At 42.3% G+C, this 23,859-nt stretch overlaps 1 protein-coding gene across 1 annotated transcript in view; it reads right to left on the bottom strand.

Moving 5' to 3' along the window:
- PHRF1 (PHD and ring finger domains 1) overlaps positions 1-18,865 on the bottom strand; it is a 41,684-nt gene extending 22,819 nt beyond the window's left edge. The window contains 5 exon segments of the mRNA XM_063289285.1: positions 580-663; positions 1,189-1,406; positions 10,817-10,930; positions 14,587-14,709; positions 18,732-18,865. Coding sequence (XP_063145355.1) covers positions 580-663; positions 1,189-1,406; positions 10,817-10,930; positions 14,587-14,677 — 507 coding nt within the window. The 5' untranslated portion in view covers positions 14,678-14,709; positions 18,732-18,865.
- Positions 18,866-23,859: the final 4,994 nt, after the last annotated feature.

Raw genomic sequence — 23,859 nt, 5'->3', positions numbered from 1 at the left:
AAGAACTATCCTCAAGAATGCATAGGTTTGTTGTTGGTTGGCAACACTCAAACTGCTATCAGTGCAATAATACACTAGTATGTAGCAACTAATCTATTAAATTCATAGAAAGTGCAAATCTCCTTCACTGTTGCCTTTTATGCAGTATGGTTCAGCATTCATTATCTCCTTCACCATCTGATAATAAAGTTTTATTGATATTTCTGCTGCAGTACAAGCTACAATGTTCTTTACTAGAACAATTTTCCCTCAAAAGGCCATGAGAGAAAGCACATGCAAAATATATGTGCGTAATACCCTCCATTCACAAAAATCCTTGCACGTACGCATGTAAGTAGCTCCTTCAACTGGGGGAAAAAAGTTCATAAAACGAGAAAATCATGCATTCCAAAAAATTGTCATTATAAACGTGATTTCTATCAATTGTGATATTTCAGAAAGATTAAATCCAGAAAAAAAAACCCCACAGTGAACTATGAATTGATTAGAAATGAGAGAGCAGATATATAAAAAAGCACTGTGTATGTTTTCTAAAATATACTCTGATTTTTGCTATTTTTAAGAAAACAGAATGCCTACTTTCTTCAAAATTTCTCCATCAAAGCACACACGAACACAGATAGATTTAAAAATGATCCGATCCACTGGACAAGAGTTGGCATTCTACAAAAAGAAAAAGAAAAAAGGGGAGAACAGTTTACCAGTTTCAAAAGATCTCCATTTCTTTAAGAAATTAAACATTCATAGCTGAACATTAAACATTCAGAACTTGAACTGGAAAAGTTCTTAGTGGTCGTAGCTGAGGACCCATGTTAAAAACTTGATACTATTCTCATAGCTTCATAACAGCTTGAACTAAAATAATTTATATGCATTAATTGTCAGCATTTGTTTCATTGCTACAATACCTGGCTTCATATTTCTCAATTCTAAACAGAGAGTACTAAGCCTCTTTAACAGCAGACAGCAATTATTAACTGTAAGAACTGAAAAGGAATAATAATAAAAATAACCCAAATCCACATACATACAAATTAGCTTTCTGGAGAAGTCTAAAGGATCTATAATGATTATTTGCTGCCAACTAAATATGACCTGCAGAAAGACACATTTTGAAATGAAACGGTCACAATGCCAACAAAATAGCATCAACTATAGCATAATTTTATCAAACAAATGAGTTCTTACTTTAGACCATTCAGCTATACAATCCAAGCAGAAATAATGGGCACAATTCTCAGGTGTTCCAACTGCCTGATCCCTGAATGTGTTGAGGCATATTGGGCAGTTTTCAGCATCTTCATCAGAAGAAGAATTCATTCCTCCATTAAGCTGTGGCTTTGTTTTAACAGAATACACTGGCTGCTCAGAAGCCATTTCCATTTCATCTTCTTCCTCTTCAGTATCTAAAACAAAAATAATATTCTCACACACACATACCCCAAACCTGTTCTGGAAGGCCGGGAAATTATTTAGAACACAGACAGACAATGAGAGGGTAGAAAACAATAAGGCAGCCCATGTAAGAGCTGAAAACTATCCATGTAATATTGGATACAGCCTTGCTGGGTATCTCCATTGTCATGGGTGATCCAGACTTACTAGGAAAGAAGATGCACAAATCAAGTATAATTGCACAGTAAGATCCAATGCTCAGAGCTTAACCACTAATACTTGTTTTTATTTTTGTTTTCATCTTTGTCTTTATGGATTGTTGTGAGAGCCTAGTATGATTATATGAGATGGGTGGCCATATAAGTCCTGTAAATAAAATCAATCAATCAATCAATCAATCAATAAATCAAATCAATTAAATTCTCAGTCAGTCAGCTGACTCTCAGCCCAACCAATCTTGTAGGATTATTTACTAGGAGATGGAACATGTGTACTATTGTAAAAATGTAGCTGTAATGAATAGCTGAGCCTGCAACATGGAAGGCTGGAGGCTTTCAACCTCTCCCAGGAGTTCTCACACCCTAGCTCTGAGTCTTACCTGGGGTGGTTTTTTTAAATTTATTTATTTAGCACATTTTTCCACCGCCCATCTCAAACACGACTATGGGCGGCTTACAGTACATTAAAACAACAATTCTTATCAATTAAAAACATTATAAAATATAAATGCACAATATAACAAAACTATAGATAAATACTATAAAATAGATAAGTAAAAAAGCTAAAAACCAAGATGGTAAGATGTTAAAATTCCCCAGGGCTGTATTATGGTGCCAGCCACCCCCACAATGAACTATCCCCTCTTCCGCCCCAAGTGAGGTGTCACAGCCATGTCTTAAGCCCCTTCCTGAAGGCCGGGAATTGCCTTAATTCTGGGAGTATTTATTCCAAAGGGAGGGAACTATGGCAGAGAAGGCTCTCCTCCTGGACCCTGCCAATTGTCACTCTCATGGACAGGGTCCGCAACATGCCCTCTCTGCCTGACCAGGTGGGATGGGTCGATGTAATGGGGGTGAGGCAGTCCCTCAGGTAACCTGGACCCATGCCATGTAGGGCTTTAACAGTGGTTCCCACTGTCATACTTCTCAGGGGACACCTCATCTGTCATCCACCCCATAATTTTAGTGTATGAGAGAAATAGGTCTCTTTTATCACCAGAGATAACTTGTGCTATCTTTCTGGTGATAACAAGGTAAAAATGCAAAAATCAAAATAATTTTAATGGTGCAACATCCTGCAGTGTAGTTGGGGAGGCATCTAAATAGATGATTCAGCCCTTTCCCCCTCTTTTGGAGACAGACCAATTCACCAGGGATAAACAAAATAAAACGTCATATTAAGTATTGATATTTACAAATGGAAACATTCGATACTGAAAAAGATAAATTACATAACTGCCCAGTTACAGTGATACTGCTGGCTACTTAAAAGACATGAACAAAACAGAATGCAATGCTTTAAGTGTGAAGCTCTGTGAGGCAGGCAAACAGGAAACAAAAACCACTTGGATGTCTGGAAAGATTTTTATTGCCAATAAGATACTGTAACAGAATCTTGAAAGCCTGTCAAAACCATTCTCCAGATCAACATATACCTAATGCAATTAACGTGGAATTACTCAGTCATTCTCCTGAGATATCTTTTTTGCAATGGTCCTGCTTCCTCCTCTGTGTTCTCAAGGCTTGCTAGGCACTCCATCACCCCAAGCAGTGATGATACAAATAAAAAGTTATTTGGCAGAATCTTGAATAAGTGTAATGATTGCCTTATCCCAACGAAGTCAGTCTCACCAGCGTTTAGTGAATAAAACTGGTTTATTGAAAGGATAGTATGCAAATACGAAGAAAGCTGAGAATAAGCAAACGCGCGCCAAATACAAATTAAAAACCCTCACCTCCAAGCCGATCCCGCCCCCCCCATCCCACCCTCACAACCACCCCCTCCCAGGCCTGGCAAGCGTCACACATCTGCCTGGGAAAGTAACCTTGAATACATGTCATAACCCAAACACACATTCCTTCAGGGCAACAGAAAGATAACAGCCTGACAGAGCTGAAATTCCCCACCCCGCAGGTGATAGACATGGATCAGAAACATGACATGCGAAACGTTACGATGTATGCAAACCATTGGAACGATGAACATGACATATCGCCCCCCTTCAATAAAAGAAATGACCTCATGGAGCAGGCTTAGCGGGATAAGCAGCGTGGAAATGGGTAACTAGAATAGGGGAGTGAACATCGTGGGCAGCAACCCACTCAGGATGAGGGAAATGTTTCCAGCGAACCAGGTATTGTAAGACAGAACGACATCGTCGGGAATCCAGGATTTCTCGGACTTCAAAGTGTTGTTGACCATCAATCATGATAGGTGCAGGGGGTGGAGGCTGTGGATGCCAGCGGGCTGATTCGTGGAAAGACTTAAGCAGGCTGCAATGAAAGACAGGGTGTAAGCGTTTAAGATTTGCAGGCAAATCTAATTTAAAAGTAACAGGGTTAATTTGAGCAACAATAGGAAAAGGACCAATAAACTTAGGTGCCAACTTTTTTGAAGGTTGTGTAGACTTGATGAATTTGGTGGAAAGATACACCTTATCACCCACTTGGAAAGGTGGTGCGGTGGATCGTTTGGAATCTGCATGTTGTTTGTAAGTGGCTTGAGCATCAGCAAGCGCCTGTTGTATCGTTGGCCAGGCAGCTGCCAGACGTGTAGCCCAATCAGCAGGTGAAGACGGGGGGTGGCTGGCTGAGGCAGTTCTGGGATCGGGACAAAGTCACGGCCAAACACGGTATGGAATGGCACCTGGCCAGTGCTTTGATGAATAGCATTGTTGTAGGCAACTTCTGCAAATGGTAGGAGGTCGACCCAATCATCTTGCTGATAATTGACAAAAGCACGCAGATATTGTTCAAGGGTAGAATTGACTGCCTCCGTATTTCCGTCAGTCTCCGGATGCGACGCAGTTGACAATGCTTGGTTAGTACCCAGTAATTTCATAAATTCCCGCCAAAACTTGGACGTGAATTGTGTTCCTCTGTCCGTCACCAAGCGGGCGGGGCATCCGTGAATTTTGTACACGTGTACAATGAAAAGGCGGGCTAGCTGTTGTGCGGATGGGATGGAGGTACATGGGATGAAATGGGCTTGTTTAGAGAAAAAATCTTTCACCACCCAAATGACAGTTTTTCTTTGGCTAGGAGATAAATCAACAATGAAGTCCATAGAAATCTCCTCCCAAGGGCAGGAAGGATTAGCCACTGGTTGTAACAAGCCCTGGGGCTTTCCCACTTTCCATTTAGTAGCAGCACATACTGGGCAGGAATTGACGTATTCTTTGATGTTGCGCCGGAGCGTTGGCCACCAGAATTGGCGTCTAACCAGATGAAGGGACTTCCCGAACCCAAAATGCCCAGCCATTCTGTCATCATGGGATCGTGACAGAATGGTTTTGCGCAACGTCTCAGGTACATAGAGACGATCATGCTTCCATGCAAAATCTTGTCTAAAAGTAACCTCGTTGAGGTTTGCTTGCAACCAAGTGTCAGTTTTTAGCTCAGAAAGAAACTGTTGTTGCAAGTCTGAGGGAACAGGCAGGCGAGGTGAAACTGAAGCGTCTGTGCGCTGCGCTCAGGTTTGGCTGCGAGTCACAGCTGCTAGACTCATTTGGGGCTCAGTCCAGAGAGTTCCCACTAGATCTGGCACCGTACTAGCATCCTGAGGCTGGCGCGAAAGCACATCAGCCAGAAAGTTGGTTTTTCCAGGTATAAATTTCAGTTTAAAGTCAAAACGACTAAAGAACTGAGCCCACCTAATTTGTTTTGGGCTCAGTTTACGAGAGGCAGTCAGTGCCTCCAGGTTTTTATGATCAGTCCAAACTTCGAACGGGTGGGTAGCCCCCTCCAACAAGTGACGCCAGCTTTCCAAAGCAGCTTTAACAGCAAAAGCCTCTTTCTCCCAAACGTGCCATCTCCTTTCCGTCTCTGAAAATTTACAGGAGAGGTAAGCACATGGCTTTAACTGTTCGAGGTTGTCCCTTTGCATTAACAGAGCTCCAATTGAGAAATCAGAAGCGTCCACCTGTACCACAAATGGTTTGTCAGGATCAGGATGCTGCAGAATGGGTTCGGACATAAATAGCTGTTTAAGGGTCTGAAAAGCCCTCTGGCATACGGGTGTCCACTTTAGCAGCGCTCCTGGATTTTTAACCCTCCGTGTGTCCCCCAAACCTTTAGTTTTGAGCAACTCAGTGAGGGGTAGCGCAATTTCTGCGAACCCCTGGATGAAGGGCCGATAAAAATTCGCGAATCCAAGGAGACTTTGGAGCTGCTTACGCGTGCGTGGTGGCTCCCATGCCAAAATAGCTTCAATTTTAGCGGGATCCATTTCAATTCCTTTATCGGAAATCCTATAGCCCAGATAATCAATTTGCGACTTATGAAATGCACATTTTGACAGTTTAGCATACAGTTCCGCCTTTCTCAGTTTGCTTAGAACCTGTCTGACTAGATATATATGTTCCTCCATCGTTTCAGTATATATTAAAACATCATCTAAATACACCAATACCCCTTTAAATAGGTGGTCATGCAAGACCTCATTGATAAGTTGCATAAAAACTCCTGGTGCTCCCGCCAATCCAAATGGCAACACTTTATATTGAAAAGCACCCAAAGGACAATTAAACGCAGTTTTCCATTCATCCCCCTCCCGTATGCGAATACAGAAATATGCCTCCCTCAAGTCCAGCTTAGAGAATATTTTCCCCTTTGCCAGATGTGTTAGCATGTCCTTTAACAGGGGCAAAGGATATTTATTTAATATCGATACTGCATTGAGCCCACGGAAATCTGTACACAGTCTCAAAGTGCCATCCTTCTTTGGTCGAAACAGTACAGGTGTGCCTACTGGAGAACTGGCGGGTTCAATGAAACCCCTAGCTAGATTTTTGTCAATGAACTCTCGTAGTGCTGCCAGCTCCTTCTGGGTCATAGAATAAAATTTTGGACTAGGCAATTTCACATTAGGAACAAATTCTATTGCACAGTCAGTTTTGCGATGAGGCGGTAGCCGATCCGCCTCTTTTTCACCAAACACATCTGCAAAGTCCTGGTATTGCTCCGGCAGCCCTTCCAGCGGCTGGAGGACTTGCAGAGAAGTGGTTGCTGCCCGTCCCACCTCGTTGTCGTCTAGCTGGTCTTTCACAGGGGCTTTATAAAATCCATCTGCGAACATCACCTTTCGATGCACCCAGTTTATGGAGGGATTTTGCCGTACAAACCAGGGCATCCCCACGATGACCAAAGGTCCCCCTACCGGTGCCACAATAAACGGTAATTTTTCCCAATGGCTGCCCATTTGCAAGGCAACCATCCCGGTAGAGTGGGTGACTGGTTTCCCCCCTGCCATGGTCCCGTCCAACTGGGTAAAGATCATTGGCCACTTTAAAGGGAACGTGGGTAACCCCAATGCAGTAACCACGTCGGGGTACATCAAGGACCGTGAGCACCCCGAATCAACCATGGCCCACAGTTCTATGGTTCGGGTGCTGGACCCCAACTTCACTCTAATGGTCAGGGTAGGGAAATCCCCACTCACCGAAACATGGTTGTGCCCATCTTCTGCTTCTTCCACCTGCCCCACGGCGCCCTTTAAAGCAGGTGGCTGGCGTTTCCCGCTGGCACATCGGTCTCCTGTTCCCTTTCTTCTCCAAAGAAAGGGATGCCCTCAGGTTCCGCCTCAGCCAGGGCGGCTTTCATCTTCCTTGGTAGGGATGGCGATTTCCCAGCCGGTTTAGCTGGGTGATCCTCGGCTCTTTTTGGGCACGCCACCCTTCCTTCCCGCAGCGCAGACATTGCCCCTTTGCAAAGCGACGCTCTCTCTCCTCTTCCCACGCACGGTGGCTGGGTCGTCCCGAAGAGATCGGAGCGCGGGCGCTTTTGATGGTTTTGCCTTGCTTCACCGCCTTACGATGTGCGAAGGTTTCCAGGGCGTTTTCGGCGCTGCCCGCTAGTTGAATCCACCCATACAAAGTCTTTGGGTCATCATGCCCCAGAGCCCACCGAAGGACCTCAGTTTCCAGTCCATCTTTAAACATCTCTACTAAGGTGGACTGGGACCAATCCTCAACTTTTCCGGCCAGTGCTTTGAATTCTAACGCGTAGTCTGCCACTGACAGCGATCCTTGGGCCAGGTTCTTTAGAGCCCGTTTTGCCCTTTCTTGTGCCAGAGGGTCCTCGAAGTGTTGCTTTAGCGCCCACAGGAACTCCTCAAAGTCCTCTAGCTCTGGGGCCTCTGCTTGACACAGCTGGACGTACCAATCCGCCGCCCTCCCCTTCAGCCTATTTGCAACGGCATTGATTTTCCCCCTCTCGGAATGGAAACTCTGCTCCCAATCCTCCATGTAGCTATTAGCATTGGTAATGAAGAAAGACAGCTTCGTGGGGTCGCCGTCAAACTTCACAGGAAAGGGGGGGGGTCCTCGCCGCCTCCAGCCATTCAGCTTTTTCAGTCACGTCTAGGGTCCTCCTCCGTCGCTGACTGTCGGAACCGAGTTCGACCTCTTCTCCGCGGAGATGGGGGTGGTGACTCCGGGTTAACGCTCTGATCCCTAGCGCCCTTTCGTCTCCCCTCAGTCGACCCCGACTTCCCACGGCTTTCCCTTAGCATCACTGCCAAAGATTCCAACTTCTCCTCCAAAGCCTTCATTCGCGCGGGGGTGACCGATTCTTCGGCCGCACCAGTTACCACCACTGTGACAATGGAGGTCCTGGTTTCCGGACCTTTTGGGCATCCCCTACAGCAGAGTCCTCGTCCCTCGCTCTATATTCGGCCCCTGACGTGCCCGTCATTTCCGACGTTACCAACTGCTCACCGGGTAGTAGCCCCAGCTGTTCCCGGCGGGCCGCCCTCTCCGCGCGGGCACTCTGGGCCACCCGCACCGTGGTGTCCGGTTCCTCTTCAATCCACTCAGCTTCCCGTAGTACAGACATTGCTAGCGCTCCCCGTCACAGGTAACCTGGCTACGGGCTAGCGGGATAAGTTTCTTTGATGATTCTCAGCTTTATGTAATGATTGCCTTATCCCAACGAAGTCAGTCTCACCAGCGTTTAGTGAATGAAACTGATTTATTGAAAGGATAGTATGCAAATACGAAGAAAGCTGAGAATAAGCAAAAGCGCGCCAAATACAAATTAAAAACCCTCGCCTCCAAGCCGATCCCGCCCCCCCACCCCACCCTCACAACCACCCCCTCCCAGGCCTGGCAAGCGTCACACATCTGCCTGGGAAAGTAACTTTGAATACATGTCATAACCCAAACACACATTCCTTCAGGGCAACAGAAAGATAACAGCCTGGCAGAGCTGAAATTCCCCACCCCGCAGGTGATAGACACGGATCAGAAACATGACATGTGAAACGTTACGATGTATGCAAACCATTGGAACGATGAACATGACAATAAGACACTGCAGGGATTTCTATTTTCAGATTACAAGAAAATGATAAATACAAATAATATCTTTACACTCAACCTGAAGAATGAATAAAAGCTGAAATTGCTTATTTGCGTATTGCCACTACACCCATCCATTCAGGTATGGGCACCTCATGGTGTGGTAGTCACACACATTTCTTTTATACTTAGTTTCCACTGTATGCTATTGGAAGTGGTTGTAGTTAGGTGAACTTGCCAGTTTCTGCTATGATCTTTTCTACAATATTGCTTAGATGAGAGATATACATACTGTGTGTGTATACTGTATATATACACACACATACATACATGTGTGTGCACGTATGTGTATAACCAGTTCTTTTATAAGCTGAAATCATTTTTGAGTCACCTTTTTCTCTTGCTTGTTCTGCTTTTTATTTCTGGTATATTTCTAGCTTGCTTTGTAACCAAACTACTCAAGTTTCTGGCCTTAGACAGGTCTTGGCCGGCTAGAGCAGTTTTCTTTTGATTTGATCAGTCAATTGTTTCAGCACTTAACCAGTCTTTGTGTGTTTTCTTGGTATACCAAATTACCTTGACTGCTGTAGTATGAATACCATTGTTCAGTTTAAGCCAGTAGGTTTCTACTTTCTTACGCACTTATGTTTTTCAGTTAGGTTTCACATTCCTTTTGAAAGGTGTCGGCAGTATTTAGGCACTTTAGCTTGTTTATATCTAGTTGTTTGATTTGTTTGATCTTCTATATTTACTAGATATTCCAGGGTATACTAAAGCATGGTCAGGTATAACATGCCAATAACAGACTTCCAAAAATTTCTACCTAATCTGGACCTTGGGCCAGTCACTCTCTCTCAGCCCAACCCACCTCACAGGGTTGTTGTTGTGGGGAAAATAGGAGGAGGAAGGAATATTAGGTATGTTCGCCGCCTTGAGTTATTTATAAAAATTACAAAGGCAGCATAGAAAATAAACAAACAAACAAATGAACAGGCAGGCAAGCAAGCAAGTCAGTCAGTCAGTCAGTCAGTCTGCTGTAGTGATTAAGGCACCAGGCTAGAAACCAGGAGACCCTGAGTTTTAGTCCTGCCTTAGGTCCAAAGCCAGCTTGGTGACCTTGAGCCCGTCATCCTCTCTCAGCCCTGGGAAAGTGGCAAGGGCAAACCTCTTCCAAAATCTTGCCAAGAAAACTGCAGGCAACTTTGAGCACTGACATGAACTGCCTTGTAGCATAGGAGATTCCTCCATCTGCCACCTAGAAGACATGCTCAGCTATGGAGGAGATTACACAGATTTTACTACCCTGTCCGGAAAAATATAAACATGGGATCATAGGATTTGACTTAGCACCACAGAGAAACACAAATTAAACCTAACACAATAATAATAAACAACTAGGCAGTTTACCTATTTCTACAAAAATAAAAGACTTTCAGAAGCAAAATGGTCCTTTGCTTCAAGATAACTGGATTGCTTCTTGAGGATTCCACACATTCTTCATAGGCTGTTAGGGAGATGGAAGCCCCGGTTCCTTATCCAGCCTCTTTCTCCAGTTTCTCCAGACTTCTGTGCTTATTTAGAATGTTTTTCTATCTCCAGAAGTGGGAGGGGCCGAGGTAGCTGACTCTCATTGTACGTGACAAAGAGCCTCTCTCTCTCTCTTAGTGGAGATGTGTATTCCACACCTCAACGGCAGCCTGAAAAAACTATGAATATCTGGCAAGCAAGCACATTCACAACAGTAAGTTTATAAGAGCAATGTGCTTCTCTACAGTTCAAACATGATAGTGGTTTGACGCAAATTAGGCAAGTTGGCAGCAGCTCTCACCTGAAGTAGTTTTAAAAATAGCTCATTTATTGAACATTCAACTTCTTTAATATTACTGAAAGACTTGATATAATCACCTTCTAGATCTTCATCTTCACTTTCTTCATTCTCCTCACCTCCATCTTCATCACTGTCACCTTCATCCTCACTCCCTGTGTCATCCGAGTCTCTGCTATTTCCATCACTGCTTTCTTTTGAAAAAAGAATAAAGAAAATCAAGAAGGGACATGAGTATTCATGGACATAAGTATTCAGGACATAAAGTGGTAGATAATGCATTTCAAAAGTATGTGCACTAGTTCTCAATTTCTGACCAGATACAGGAATGTGCTTGGTAAAGAAAATAATTGCATCTGCCCGACAATACCATTAAGAGATTATCCAAAACGTGCCAATGTGAAGGCCATCCTGTGAGATGGAACTAATAAATGATACAGATATTGAGGTGTGGCAGGATGGACTGTCATGAAATTGTAGGCACCCTTTAAGTGCTTTCCTTCCCCTTTAAGCCTAACACACCTCAGCATAAGGAGTGCTGGCAGATGGTTAAAAGCCCTGGGCTTAGAACAGCTGGGTGTGGTGTGGTATGTAGTGTAGGAGAAGCAGAAGACAGTGAGGGTGAGAGCAGCAGTCAAGGCTTGTAGCAAAGGTAGAGAAGGAGTAAGTGAGACTTTGTCCACTTAAAGGAGAACTGAGTTCTAATGATAGTAGTAGAATTGTTAGTAGTGTTAGTAATAGAAATAGTATAGTGATAGAAATATAGGTTAGTTGGGAAGAATTGTATTAGCTGGTCACCTAGGTAGAACAAAAGCACTTTTATACTGTAACTAGTGGTTTTTTTAAGTAAAAGAACCCCCCCACATACAAGGGGTGAAAAAAGGGTCTTCATGTGCAGTATCTCATTGGGAACATCTTGGTGAGTCTGAGTAAGCTAACCCTTGACCAGCAAACGAACCTGTGACATGAGGAATGTAAAAAGAGAACGCATGAGTTCATTGTAGCAGAGGTGAGAAGTGTTCATTCCATCTCTTTGTAAATTAAGATCTAAAATTTCTATTTGAGCTCCCTCCAGACTTCATTCAAGCCCAGCATGGATACAGACAATTAGCAGGGTCATCTATTACTTGTTTCTTCCAAGAAGACTGGTATCTGTCTCTCAGAACTAGTTGGGCTAGTTGATTCACCTCCTCAAATTTGTTTAAGCCAATACTTCAACCAGCAGAGTTGTAATCAAGCCTTGACTGAATTCTAGCTGGAGAAGAGTGTTAGCAACCGAATGCAGAACCTGAAGTAAGGATCTCAGAAGTTTAGATTGTATGGCTTCTAAGATGGCAATGTCCTTCTAAATGCAACATTGTGTGTCATACAGCAAAACATTTAGTACTTTGGTTTCAAAAAATTGCAATTGCTGCAGGCACGTTGTTACCCTTGTGGGTTGGATATCTAAGGACTACATTAGAGCTGTTTGGGATTGCGAAGAAAGGTTTGAAGAGTGAAGCTGCCTAGGAAATGACTGGCAATAGATGCCAAGACATTTGAAAGCCTTGATCTGCTCAGTTGGGTAATTATTAACCTTCCAGGTATGGGGATGGTTAGCACTGTTTGGTGAATACAACAACCTTGGTTTTCACACGGTTGATTTCCAGCATTTCAGACTGGCAGTAGGATGCTAATGCACAAAGGCTGTGTTGCAGCCTTACTTGGGAAACACAAGGTTGCAGCATTGTCAGCATATGGCAGAATAGACACTGGTTTACTGATCAGAGAAGGGGGATGAAATTCGGCTTTGGTAAGGGCTTGAACAATATCATTAATGCATAAATCAAATAATAGAGGGGCCAGGATACATCCCTTCCGTTAGAAGTTGGAATAGGGTCAGTCAGTTCTCCACTATTTGAGCATTGGGCCTGCACTGTAGTCCATTCATGCAACATCATAATTAGTTGCAGCAGCCAGTAGTCATGGAGGAAGCTGCTAGTTTTTGCCACAAACTCTCACAAGGGACTGAATCAAATGCTGCTTTCAGGTCAATGAAAGTAGTGTAGAGAGCACCTCCAGGAAGGCTAATATGCTTTGCAGAGAGGTAGTGCAGAGCAATGAATTGATCGGCAATAGAAAAAGTTTATCTAAAACAGGCTTGCTCCATTGCTAAGATTCTTTTTTCAACCAGTAAATCAGCAAGCTTATAAAAAAGATTATAAATAATTTGCTAATTATGCATAGTAAACTAACAGGATGGTGATTAGCTGAATTAGTCTTGTCTTTTTTGGATATTGATATTATAAAAGAATTGGTCCATTCTTTGGGGATCTGCAGGGAGGCATTAACATTAATGAATGAGGGGGTGTCAAAACAGTAGCCTACCAGTCAAGGTTTGTTTCAGCATTTCTGGGAGGATCAAGTCCCCTCCAGGGGCTTTACCACTTTTAAGGTGGACAATTAAGTTCATTTCTTCTGGTTTGGAGATGGGGGGTGCAGTCAGGAGAGTGCTAGAGATTGTTGGATATATGTCAGAATCCCTGGCTGTGGTTTGGAACAACATACAACAGTGAACATCCCAGGTCTCACATATTATATTATCCATTCTAGGTCTGGGACTTGCTGACACAGAAACAAGGCAGCAGAACAGAATGCCATTTTTGGTTAAGACTGAATGAATCAGTCTGTTCCACTCTGTCAGTTGACCTGCCTGCTTCTTCTTCCACAGGAGAACCTTGTATTTCTGTTTCTAGGAATAAAAGGTTTTCTGGGAGTGGGGTCATTACTATCCATAGTGGCTAGCCATCAAATTTGGTTTTTCAGTCTTAAAGGTTCACCTCCTGGAGACTCAGAGGGAGAGCTCACTTTCTGGAAAGGGAAAGGAGCTAGTACACTTGATTATGTTAATTACTAGTAACTTGATCACTTGCTGCACAAACTTTGCATTTCCTCCCTTCCTGACAGCGACCACCTCAAGCTATAAGGCTCTTTTACCCTTCCTTTAAAAGTTAAGGCTTTGACCCTAAATGTTTCAGAAATTTCCAATGAGATTTTTTTCTGATCCAAGTGGTCATAAAAGCTACAAAGTTAAGGCCTGTACTGAATTCATGCATTCATCCAGAACTTGTGAGCTGAAATAGGCTATAATTGAACTCAGTGCAACACAGATCATTTTTTATAATTTCCAAAATATTAGATCAGTGCAAAAATGCATAAAATGTACTTCTGAGCCAGCACAAAGATCCCACACTAAATTCTCCAAGCCCTGGTTTGACCAAGAGCGCGTTCATGCCAAAACCTTAGTGATTCAACCCACAAAGCTGATATGGTCTAGACATTAACAAGTTTGATTCACTTAAGTGTTAGCGTTAAAATGTTAGTCTGATATAAAGGAATGGAAAACAAGCCTTTTTCTTTGAATGCTGTATTCCTTTGTGGGTAGTCTCTGGGAACCAAATGATGTCCGTAGGCAAGTCCAAAGATATGGGTGGATGGAACCAGTTAAGCATGGGCAGAACTACAACTTTCTCTCACCTAGCAGGGCACCAGAAAAGAGAAAGCTTGCTCTTACCATAGATCTGAATTGATCACTTAACGAAGGGCTTTGAAAACTAAAGCAAGAGCAACAGGTTCCTCATCCTAATGTGAAAAAAAAAATGCTCAGGAATTTTTCCTGTAGAAATTCTTAGTTCCTTAATGCCATCCAAGCATGAATAGGCATTAAAACTATGCCTATGTTTGAATGTTTACAATATGGAGCCAAGGAAATACCAAAACCACTGGGAGATATCTTATTATAAATACTAGCTTATTAAAGACTAGAAAGTACTGGCATTTTTTGGAATACGTGCTGACTAATTTCAATTACCTGCATCACTAAAGAGCAGCGTGTTTGTTCTTTTAACTTTGCCTATTGAAGCATTCTTGTTTATGAGTTCATCCTGACTGTCTTCATCCATTGCGGGGCATTTGGAACTGGCTTCCTACAAGAGTTAAGCAGAAGGAAATCACTTGTAAAATGGAAAAGACTAAAACGCATTTTCTTTGACCATATAAATTTCAACATATATAACAAACATTTGATCAGAATACATTTCTACAGTATTTTCTAATCACTGTAAGAATACCTCTGAACATACGCAACATGTATTTTCTTTTCTACCTATAAAGAGCCAGCCTAATTCTCCCACATCATTTTAGAAGAGACATAGTAACTTCTCTTTGAGGATGATGATAATGTATTATATTCCAACATACATGTTTAAATATTCAGGGCTTTGTTTTTTTAAATAAAGTTCGATTTTATTTCAGGTGAGAATAGTCTGTCTCCTAAGAAAGGGTTGAAGTGTCTAGACAGAGGTTCTATGCTACACAGTCAGACTACACAACCGAAATTATTTACTTTGGGGTTATTGTTTTACCACCTGATCGCCAGAAATTCATCTCACACACACGCACAACAGAGTAAGGGCACCAGGTGATCTGCCCAGAAGACAAGTGTTGGAAGCAGGAACTGTCAAGCCACTATTCTAAAGCAGGAGGCAGACCAGGATATGTAGAACTTCTGGGATATGAGGTTTAAGACATCCAGCTTTCTATCCTACAAGTTAGATGTTTCTACTACAACTGTATATTATTCTGAAATTTCACGATTTTTTTCATTCAGCAAAAAAGAAAAAGGCACAAGGGGTTATTGTCTGGGGTTTTAAAATTTTTTATTAGTTTTTAATTTTTGTTTTTGTGGAAACTACCAAAAGTCTCACTGGAATATCGCAATACACAAATATTGTAAAATAAATTATGATATATTTGTAGCCACCCAGAATTGTTGATTTGGGTAGCATATAAATTCTGTAAATAAATAAATAAGCAAATTTCAGCCATTACAAGGCAGCCATCTAAACAAGTTATCTGTAAAAACAATAGGTAATATAAATTTGGAGGGGGGGAGGAAAAACATTAAGACCATACAGCGTAAACTAAACAAGGAAATTTGAGCAGATCATTTGAATGCCATTAAAGCGCAATGATTAAGGTGTTGGACTGAAACAAGGGAGACCCATGTTCTAGTCCATCCAAATAAGCTTATTTGGTGCCTTTGGGCACTTGCTGTGGAAAAGAATACAAGGAGGCAACAGTATACATGCTGCCTTAAGTTATTAAATGAAAGGTAGAATATAAACTTAGCAAGTGTTATATATCATATTCTTCCTTATTTCTTATTTATATATTTTTATTTATGTAATCAATTTGTATAGCCACCCATCTCAACAAGTGCCTCTGGGCAGTGAACAATATTAAATAAAAACAAAAACAATTACAGCCATAAATACAAAAAGTAAAATGCACAGCAGCAGAGAAAAATATTTCAGCCAACAACACTAATACAGCCAGGAGATGGGTCCCTTTACACACTTGGGGCCCAAGGCCCAGGCACATTCTTTTCTGCTGAAAAAGAATCAGTTCAAAAAGCAACAAGGAATATACATCAAGCATTCCAACTATATAAGTCAGGCACAGTTCTTCTAATCCTGGCTATACCTATTCTCAAGGGATCTGCATAACTGTCTAAGATTATATATAAGTGTCCTTAACGAACAGAAATTAGAGTTATATTAACATTCCAATGGATTTTAGTTCAAAATATAAAAGAGGTAGATAAGCCCAGCAATATGATTTTCTGTTTCAGTTCTAGAGTTACATCAGATTATAATAGATTATTTTAATAAAATAAATAGAATATATTTACACACTATACAATGTGTGAAGCCTCACCCAAACAGTAAAATCACAAAGGTAATCAAAAGAATTTCAGCAACTACTGTACTGTATACTGATTCAAGAAATAGTCCTATTTATAGAAACAAAGTTCAAACCTCTTGTATTCTGTTTTCTTTTAAGGCCTACATAATGGACTACTTGAGCAGGCTGGCCTTTTCCACCTGTCCTTTGTTTTTACAATGATCAGATTTGCTCCTTTAAAAAAAATGACAATGTGAGAATTAAGTCTCACAAAGGAAGAGATTAGAAATTCCTTGAACCACAAGAAACTGCTTAATTATAATAGTTGTCACAATATCAAATTAAATAACATTTTTTCACTGTTAAGTATTTGCTAGGAAGAAGCTCTGATTGTATTTATGGGTAGTGACCCCCCCCTCAAAAAAGCATACAATACTTTGGTCTGATATTGCAGTAAGTTTGTACTTCATACTCCCCCACCCCCATTTAAAACCTTCAAAGGAGAATTCAGTGAATTCTACAGTCAACTATATTTCAGTTTCTGCATGATTTAACAACTTGGTGTTACATGCTGAACAACATGCTGAACAAAAATAAGGCAGATTTATATACAGTATTTTCTATATATAAGAACTGATCCTTTTTCAGCAGAAAAGAATGTGCCTGGGCCTTGTGTCCCAAGTGTGTGAAGGACTCATCTCCTGGCTGTATTAGTGTTGTTGGCTGAAATAGCTTCCTCAACTGCTATGCATTTTACTTTTTGTATTTATTGCTGATTTTAAAAAAACAAGCATTCTTATGCCCATATCAGATTCTTACATTATTCAGGCAGCAGTTTAATGAACAGTTGTTGGAGAAGATATACATGCAAATACTATTATACTAGCTTGCTGGAAGGACTTTACATGAAAACTTCAGATGACTAACATTTTTGTATATGCACAATATAGATAAGAAATTAATAGAATATGTTAAGAAATCATCATGTTGCAATCAGTTTATCTAAACCCATTTGAATCAGGGAAAATTTGTTGCTTACTCCTTACTCAGTTATCTGGAAGTCCCACAGAACATAATGGGGATTTTGTGTATGTATTTACACACACACACATATACACACCCAAGATTCTACTCATAATGAACCTCCAGATAAGTACATACATTAGGATCTTGTTTCTACATTTAGACTATGCAATATTATTTTAAAGTTGGTGTGTCCTTGCTGAATAAATAATATTTTAACACCTTCTTTGATATACTCCTTTCCTGCTCCACTGGAAGCCTTAGTCTTTCTGGTTTTGTCCTGACACACACAAACATAAATAAACCTTCACAATGAAATAATTAAAGGTTCTCAGTCCAGAATTGTTATATATAACTACTGAATCAGTGTGGTATAGAACAGAAACCTTTCCTCTCTTCTCAATCCTCAATGTTGGTATTGATCATTAAAGCCCTGAATAGCTTGAGCCCATTCAAGGGACACCTCCTTCCACATGGACCTGCCCAGGCTCTCCAACCATCCTCAGAAACCCTCTAGCAATTATCCCTGCCAAGTGAAGCTAAAAGACACTTCCAGGAATAGAAGCTTAGATCAGCTCCGAGGCCTTCCCAGTCAAACCTGCCCTTCCCACTAAGATCTTTCCCGCCCCAAACTGAGACATTTCGTATTTTCCAAGGCATTTTTATAACCGCCGCTACAACTTACAGCTCTGCTACTTTTTTCTACTATCCTTGTAAGCGTCCCTGGAGGTTTTCTAACATAAATAATAAGTGCACACGCTTTATAGTTGACTAAGGAGCAAACAATTCGCTCCCTCATTTCAGCTCCGTCGTTACACGAGTAGCCGACACGTACACAGCGCCCGGGAAAAAATCACGCAGAGCACAAGCGCTGCAGCAACGTCACGAGGTGCAAGACGAAAACACTGCCCAAGAGGAAACAAGGAGGGAAAGGGCCGCTTGTCCCAAATTCTGGACCACACCAGGCACGGGATCAGAAACACCGGTGGCAACACAACACGAAAAGAGATGTCCCCGCAGGACCTCGCGGATACACCCGCCCGGCTGTTTCACTGCCAGCAGCTGCAGCAGCAGCCTCCTCGCCAGTCGCCGGTTTAGACAACTAGATCAAAAGCGTCGCCGTAGGGCCCTGCCCCCTCCTTTAATTACGGGCCGCCCGGCTGCTTCCCCTCCCGGGCAGCGCGAGGGTCACATCCGGGGGCACCAAAGTGGCACCACCTGGGCGCCCGACTTCCACTGACCTGCCAGGAGGCGCCCCACGGGATAACGTCGAAAAGCGGACGGAGAGTGCGCTGGCACGCCCGTTACCGTTACCGCCGTCTGCAAACGAAGCTCCCGGAAGGAACCGAAGCGACGCGAACCTGAACCACTTCAAAGGCCAAGAACGCCTCCAATTCTACGCTGGCCCGGAAGAGAATGGAACCTGGAACCTCTTCCGGGTAACATAACTTGAACGGCCGGACGCGAGGAAGGGAAGATGTTGGGCTCTTCCATTTGTTTCGGGGGGAGGAGTAGAATGTTTTAAAGCCCAGCGTCGCCCGAACTTTGCTCGCATGGACCAGTTCCGAAGGAAGGTTCGCATTCAAACTGGGCAGTCCCTGCACTTTCGAATCTGCTCCCGCCGCAGGTGCTCAGGATGCGATCTCAGCGTGGTGTTGGCCATAGTGCACCCACAGAATTGCTGCCCGTGACGTTTACCAAGTTGCTTTATTCCGAACCTACCTTGGTTTATTCACATCTTACTCTGACAGGCAGCTGTTCTCAAGCGGGATCTTCAGCGATCTTTTTAATCGGAGATACCAGCCTTCTGATGGAGGTAGCTATGTTCAGTCTACAAGGAGGCGCGACTCCTTCCTAGGGACTCTGCACAGTCTTCGGAGCACTTTATTTTTGTCCAGCTGCAAAAGTGAACACGTGTTCTGGTCCTTTGGGCCGCCCGGTCTTGTGCATATTTACCAGCAACTGAGTCAATATGGTGCATTCAGATCATTGAGTTTGAGCAACATAACCTTTCACGCAAAGGTAGAAAAGAACATACCTGTAGAGAATCCCTCTTAAAAGTTACAAGGAAGAAAGCAACATACAGTCCTACTAAAAGTTTTGATAGAAAGTTAAAAATGTGTCCCGATTTTCAAATCAGTGTTAAGTTTCATACCAAAACTATATTCTTGCATAGTATGTGATTTAACCATGGTTTATGAAGTAAAATACAATTAGTTGGGTTTAAATACACTACTGTATGCTCTTAAATAGGTTTGTTGCATGGACCCAGTTATTATGGCTTAAAGTATGGTTAATAAACCATAATAGTTGGGTTCACACAGCAAACTCAGTAAAAAGCAAGCCGCATGGTGGCTTAGATAGCTGCAAGTGTCTAGATCATGTTAAGCTCTTCTCCATGAGAGAAGACTTAAACCCGTCCAAACCTACTGAGCTTAGGGCACGTGTGTGGAGTTTCTTGGGGTTCTTTAAAGCAGAGTTAGGTGAAGAACTATTTGATCTGCTAAAGGTTAAAGCAGTAAGTTTAGTTCTGCTTAATTAACTGTACTAGGTAAATAGTAGCACCGAGCCAAATACAGCTGCTGGGTTGACAGCCTTCTCTTAGTTTATGGCTCCCTCACGTCGGGCCCGTGAACTTCTGAACTTCTTCCTCCAATAGAGGAGACGAGCAAGCCTTCCACCGCAAGAGGTCTCTCCAATACCCCTCTCCTGACCCCACACCCCGACAAGAGCGAGCCGTGCGTGTTAAACCCCGCGGAGCTGGGGCTGCGTGCCAGCGTTATTCTCTCGCTAAAGCGTTCGGGATTATAAGGATTACGTCGCTAACGCAAACAGGAACCTACCCGGGTGCTACTGAAGCTCCAAATAGCTCAGCGAGATAAAACGCGTTTGGAGATGGAAAGAGCACGGCCCAAAGCGGGAAAGGTTACGTCGTTTACTGGCACTGCGTTAAATGCAGCGTGGTTCTAGCAGGATATAAACGATCCGGTCTGCTATCTGATGATGCCAGGAGTACATCAGTTTGGCTTAATCCGGTTTTATGGTTCAGCCATCTAGGCAGCCCTCAGCGCCTGCGCGGGCAGTGAATTTCACCCACTTAACTGGGTGTTAGGAGAGGAAATGCTTTCTTTCCTGCCAAGGTATGGTTTTATGATTACGAGGAAATGCTTGCTCCCTTTCATCCCAACATGCATTTTATAATCCTTTGTCATATTGCCTGTCAGTCATTTTACAGCACAGTTCTATACATATTTACTTTTATTCAGGGAAGCTTATTTTCAGGTAGTTCTAGGCGTAGGTTCCTCTTTTGTGAGAAGGCACAATGTTTCTACCGCTCTTGTTCCTCCTTTTTGAAGCACCCTGAGAAAAGAAGAAGCAATCCTCACCGCTTATCCCATGGTGGTTTAGTGTTCTGAGCCCTTAGAAAGAATAGCTCAGGAACCCAAGTATTCATTACCCACCAGATCTTCTCTGGCTAGATGCTCGCTCACGTGATCAAACAGCTCCCCAAGAAACGGTATTAAGCTACAGTTCTGACTCTGAAGAAAACGGCAGTCTTCAAGCCATTAACAATCTGCTCCCTATCAAGCCGGTGGCTTGCCGTTCTTAGAAAAATTGATGAATACTTGAGGGTTATTCCAGGTCTTAGAACGAAAGGGTGCTTAATTCAAAGACTGAGGAGATCCCAACCATAGGATTGACAACTGATACTTGTGTTTGAAATGGGAGTGAAGCATTTCTGTAGCCAGGGAAGGGTAAGCTTCCCGTTTGCTATGCATCAGCTGATATATTAGTGCCACCAACAAAAAAAAAAGTTAAAAAATAAACAGTACTTTCGCCACTCCTCAGAACTCAGGAAATGCAGTTAGGAGTCTTCTCTCTCTCCCACCCTCCAAGATAAGAGCTGCTTTAGTGTTCCCTGTAAATCAGGTTGGGATTGTAATGCTGGGGTAGGGAAGAGACTTTGTCCTCCTTCACCCAATGGTCTCCTAATTGTTTATCCAAGCTGCCTTGAGGGGGTGGGGGAGTATATATACATATACACATACATACACACACACATACATGGAAAGTAACTTGCTGAGGTGATTTATTAGAAAACATAATTTTTAATTCCCTTCACATTGCACCCATCAATTCAAGTTCCCCAACCTAGTATAGAGGATGGATTACAGTCCAACATATTTGGAAGTCATCAGATTGGGGAAGAAGACTGGATTTCTGGAATAATTATGAGGGAGAGAAGATGATGGGTTTGTTACCTGAAGAATGGAAGTCATCTACTTTAATTTCTTTAGTTATTTCTCTCTTTTGTTTTCTTTTTCTTCCTTTGCACTTTATTATCTTTTCCCTTTCTTTTCTCTCTCCATCTTTTCTTTTTTCTTTATTACATTTGTATTTTAGTTATGAAAAAATCTTTAATATTTTTTTTAAGATTGGGGAAGAAGACTGATTAAAACAAAGACAAAACTGTTTCAACATGTAGCATTTGAGCATAATGAAGTTATTAGTAAAATGTATTGTAATACATTTCCCCTGATACTGTCATTGGAATGCTTCATCCCAGTCCTTTGTAATAGTTGGCCAGCCTATAAGATTAAACAGTGATGGGGAGGGAGAAAGAGAAAGAAAAGCAGGAGGTTTTGGCACTAATTAGGTATGAAACTGCAATCTGCTTCTGGATGCCTTTAGCTCAACTGTGAGTAGACCAGGTGTGCCATCCTCATGTTTGTTTCTCAAAGGAGAGGCTGACACCCCCCAGCAATTACAGTTTCCATTTACAGGAGTATTCTGGTACAATTTTTATCCTGTGGATTTATAGTAACCAGTGCAAATGCAGGAGAACTGTGGCTTCTGTGGTCCAGACTAGAATCTAATTTGGTATAAACATACTCAGCAATTCACTAGTTCAACTGGTTCAAACATAAGTTCAACTTCATAGAGGAAGCTGCAGTATAATAAATATGACCACTTATCCCATCATCGATCATCTCATCAAGATTTTCAACACTACCTGAAGATGTTGGAACTGAACCTAGGGCCTTCTACATGCAAAGCATGTATTCTACTATAAAGTCTTGGTCCTACCATAGATTATCTGAATAGCATTGGGTGAAATTATTTGTCAGAAAACCTAGTTACTTAAAGCAAAGATGAAAAAAGAATACAAGAAAACTGGAACATGCACAGAGCAGCCTGTCTCTTACCTTTCTACATAAACAGGCATAAATCTTGAGTGTTTCTGGGAATGGTTCCTTGTCAAAAGCCTTACAAAAAGAGTGTGTGCATTTCCCTAATGATACTGAACACAACTGAGCATGATCTACGTGTACATGTCAGCTGTCCCTTTCTAACATCTTCAACAGTGACCTGAAGCAAGGAGAGGAAGCAGAAACATTGAATATTCAAGATATTGAATATTCAAGACAAAAACAATCCACTATGAAATAAAGGCTACACAGATGTCATTTTAAGCACTCCAATGCAGCTGCATGTGTAGTAAATGGTATCGGATATTCAACACATGTAACACCACTAGTACATGAGCTGCATTGGTTGCCAATGCACTTCTGGGTGCAATTCAAGGTGCTGGTTGTCACCTTTAAAGCCATTCATGGCTTGTGATCAGGTTACCTATGGGACTGTCTTCTTCCAGCTGTTTCTACCCGTCCAGTTCTGTCCAGTAGGTTGGGAATGCTACGGGTCCCATCAGCCAAACTATGTCTGCTGGCAGGGACTAGAAGTTGTGCCTTCTCTGCCATAGCACCTGCCCTCTGGAACATTCTCCCTCCAGAGATCAGGATGTCCCCGACCCTGTTGGCCTTCCATAAGGCCTTGAAGACCTGGTTATGTGTCCGGGCCTGGGACCCCAGTTGTGTTAAGGGCCCTATTTCTTGGCTATATTAATCACAATTGTTTACTCGGCGACCATATATATTTATTTTGTATTGTTTTAATTGTTTTATGTTTTTTATAATTGTATGCTGCCCAGAGTGACTTTTTGAGATGGGTGGCCATAGAAATCAAATAAATAAATATCAAAACAGAGTAAAGAAGGTTGCTTTTTTCTTGCTGCAGAGGGCAACACTTCATTGGGGAACTGCAGGAAAACAGGGGCCTGTGATTTGCAGAATCAGCCTAGAGCTCAAAAATTCCCAAATGAGTTTTCTCCATCAACTATAGCTCTCTTCCTCCAACTAGTGCCCTCCTGGTTTGTGGAATTCCTGTGGATCATTCTAGGATCTCCACTGTTATTTTTTTTAATGTCAATTTTTTAACAGCACTTTGATATTCAGAACTGTAGCACATGAAGACTTTCCTGGCATTGAAATAAGAAGGCTATCCCTGTGAAATGGAGTGTGAAAAATTCAAGAGC

This window comes from Candoia aspera, chromosome 1 (assembly GCF_035149785.1).
Source record: "Candoia aspera isolate rCanAsp1 chromosome 1, rCanAsp1.hap2, whole genome shotgun sequence".
Taxonomy (NCBI): domain Eukaryota; kingdom Metazoa; phylum Chordata; class Lepidosauria; order Squamata; family Boidae; genus Candoia; species Candoia aspera.
Note: the sequence above shows the minus strand (reverse complement) of the source record. Positions and strands in the feature narration are given on the sequence as shown.